General features: G+C 48.8%; 2 protein-coding genes across 2 annotated transcripts, besides 1 other annotated feature; both read right to left on the reverse strand.

Annotated features, from left to right (window-relative positions):
- Positions 1–563: 563 nt before the first annotated feature.
- Tco025E_09641 (uncharacterized protein) lies at positions 564–1,673 on the reverse strand (the record flags this gene model as incomplete). The annotated part of the gene is made up of 1 exon (XM_029376452.1): positions 564–1,673. The coding sequence occupies one exon, from the start codon at positions 1,671–1,673 to the stop codon at positions 564–566; it is 1,110 nt and encodes a 369-aa protein (XP_029223439.1).
- Positions 1,674–1,865: 192 nt separating this feature from the next.
- Tco025E_09642 (uncharacterized protein) lies at positions 1,866–2,303 on the reverse strand (the record flags this gene model as incomplete). Its single annotated transcript, XM_029376453.1, has 1 exon — positions 1,866–2,303. One exon carries the CDS (start codon positions 2,301–2,303, stop codon positions 1,866–1,868), a length of 438 nt encoding a protein of 145 aa, XP_029223440.1.
- Positions 2,304–3,066: 763 nt separating this feature from the next.
- Positions 3,067–3,114: a microsatellite.
- The last annotated feature ends 190 nt before the right edge of the window (positions 3,115–3,304 follow it).

The raw sequence follows: 3,304 nt of genomic DNA on the forward strand, positions 1-3,304 counted from the left end.
AGTCGTATAAAAAAGATCTCCCTTCTTCAACAAAACATTACGTGGAGTATCGCATAAAAAACGCCCAATAACAAAAAGTTGATCACCAAGCAAGATGGATTCCATTGTCATAAAGGCAGCTTGTGTACATTCCTTCTTGAGAATAGTTGTAGTTACACAACGTCCACCTTGGTATTCAAAAAAAAGGGCCTCATTTTCAGTTTGATTTATCCAAGCGGGGTAGTTTTTTCGTATATTGTCATATGTCACATCTCCATTCGTATGAAAAAAGTTCAAAGTCACCCGTGACCCCACCGCATACACATAATTATATAGAGGCGAAGTCTGGGCCAGACAAAGCGTGCATTTATCATCACACTCAGAGATCCCCATACAGCTTACAGGACTTACACATACGTGCTCTCTACAATCAGCATAGGAAGCCACAACACACGGCACGGGAAGTGTTGAAAAACATCTTTTTATTTCAGTCTCCAAGGTACCATCATGTTCTGCCGACATGAGATGAAACCCATCGGAACAATTCGTTCGCAATAAGGCCTTTCTGGCACACTCTTCATAACTCATTTTTTTTCAATTTGTTGGTGCGCCTGTGATGCCTGAATCTTGCTGTCATGAAGTTGAAGCCGGAGAGCATCATTTTCGCCGACATCGTTGTCAGTTAAATCCGAAATAGAGTTCCCATCTCCGTAGATGAGCAAGAATGAAAATAGAGCCTGCCTGCTCTCTGGATCGTGATTTTTGCGCCATTCGTGTACAAACTTTAGAACCGATTCCTTGTCTCCACCCTCAGAAAGTGTTCTGGAAAGACAGTAGGCAGTGGTTGTCGTTCGGCAGATTGCGGTAGAACACTGCATGCCAAACGGGTCAGCCAAGCACTGCGGCGCAATTTGTGTCACAATAGCACTCTTCTCGTCATAAAGTTCCAAGCTGGTAACATATTGTTTTTTGTCCTTGCCACGGATTCCAGGTATACCGCTTCTCCACACTTCGCTCTCCCGCGGATGACCAAATGCCCTCGAGAAGCCTTCATAACTGGCCAAGAACCCCAGAAACTCGTTCAGTGCTTTTAGTCGAACAGCAACATGATCGACGAACCAGGCCTTCATGTATTCATCAAGGACAAGTGACATTCCTTTAGGCCAATGAATTTTAAAATCATCGGCCATTACCAGTCCACTCAGTACGCTTGGTTCCTGATGCAGAGTTGAGGATAATCCTCTCCCCTCCGAGGTGGGGACAAACCGATTACCAGTCAACAAGCTCATCTCCCGAACGTGACTTAAAATCCCAAAGAGTTCCTCAGTCACCGGAAACACACCTCCTTTTCCATTTAAATCCGAAAGCTCCAGAGAGATTGTCTCAGTAGCCTTTAGAGACTCTTGTATAATAGTCTCCACCGATTTCTTTACATTTGATAGACCTCTTACGTCGCGTGGATTTACGACAACGGTGAAAGGCTTTCCCCAAACATCGACATCAATCCCCACATTCTGCTTGAATTGCTTCTCTAAGACTGCGTCAGCATATTTGGAATCTTCATGCGCCTGGAGAGAGCTCGTAACTGCATCGTAATAGGAGGGTATGTTATTGTATTTTTCCTGCCTTGCAAATGCTCTTATGCGGCGTGACAAGGCCTCCGCAACGTAACTCCCAGGATCCCAAGACGCCATGCTAATTAGTGCAAGATGAAAAAAAAAAGACAAGACAAGGAAATAATAATGGCGATGATAATAAGCGCGCGCGAGGGCGAGGGAGAGTGAAGGAAGGAAACAAAAACAAATACCCAATCCACCAACAGAAGAAGCACAGACTCAGCCCCATGCATACCAAGTGGAAAAAAAAATGACCCTATGTCACTTTTGTTAGCGTGCGTCTACCCAATTTTGAGAAGACAGAGTGGTTACGCCAACGGAGGTCACGATGCGGTCTGCATCACTACGACGGCTCTCGTAGGAAACTTCCGGGGGCAGAAAGTAAAGCCTGGGAAAAGAGCTGGTCAGTCTAACGGGTAAAGCGTTTTCCGATTCGCCATTCTCACGTATAAAATTAAACTTCATTTTTTGACCCAGAAAAGACAGGCCCGCCACCCTTCGCATTGCGATCCTTGCAACGGATTCATTTGGGAAACACACAACAAAATCTGTTCTTTGTACGTGAGAAGCGAACTTCCAACTTACGGCCTCTGGAAACAGCTTCATTACATCAGTGCTTGACATGGGTGAAATCACATTCTCAACCTTTATCCACCTAGTAGCCCCATCGCAAGGCAATTGTGAAATAACGTCGCGCAAGCAAAACATCCCCTACAACCCAAGCAAAGAGTCAAGATAAATTTGTAAAGAAACGTGCAAATAATATACAAACGTATACGCATGTATATGTAAAAATATACGGTGTCAAGACCCATAGCACCGGCAAGGTAACCAGAGTTATCCTTCCCACATAAAATCGATCAAAAAAAACTAAACAAGAAACGGACAAATAAAAAAAACAATGGGGAAGGTAAACAACAACAACGCGGTCCCTGCGAAACGAGGCCCCGCTGCTCCCCTTCATAGCTCCAGAAGGCACCCGAAATATTTTCGTTTATCACTTACACCTTCTTCTACCCCCGCACCCCGTAGGGTGCGCTGGCGGCCAAAAACCGCACCCCCCGTAGTTTTCCAGCGGGGGGCCGAAGAGACGTGGGAAAGGACGATGCCGCAAAAGAGCCGCAGTGCGGGGTGCGCGGCCGCAGTTCCTGCCAGCGCTTCTTGCGCGATGAACATCCTCCACTCACTGCGTTTCCCGTTTTGGTTTGTTGAACTGTTTTGTTTGTCTGCCTGCGTCTTGAGGGCGCCATCTCAGCAGCGGAGGCAACTTGGCTTCCGCCCCGTTATATTCCTTTCTCTTCCCGATTGCCGTTTCGTGGCGCCTGTTGCCTCGGCATGAGGCCGCCTTCTTGCAGCTGCTCCTCCTGCCCCGCTTCCCGCTTGCCTTCCTCCCCCCCCCCCCTTTTTTTTTTTCGTCCTCTTGCGTCCCCTCCCGCAGACGGCTGTCTTTGCCGCCGCGACCGCTGCTGCTCAAACGCAACTCAAGTACAAACACACAAACACACGCACCCACACACACTTCCTTAGAGCCATGTGCCGGCCACGCCGCGGCGTGCCACTTCTCCCACTGGCGGTGCTCCTCCTGCTGCTGGTGGCGATGCGCTGCGCCGGCGGGTGCCTCGCCGCTCCCGCCCAGAGGCACCGCTGCGTGTCAGGGGAGGCGCTGTTGGGGGTCGCGCCGGCGACCGCGGTGGTGCGAGAGGTGCCGC

The sequence above is a fragment of the Trypanosoma conorhini genome (assembly GCF_003719485.1).
Source record: "Trypanosoma conorhini strain 025E chromosome Unknown Tco_14.4_contig_01207, whole genome shotgun sequence".
Classification (NCBI taxonomy): domain Eukaryota; phylum Euglenozoa; class Kinetoplastea; order Trypanosomatida; family Trypanosomatidae; genus Trypanosoma; species Trypanosoma conorhini.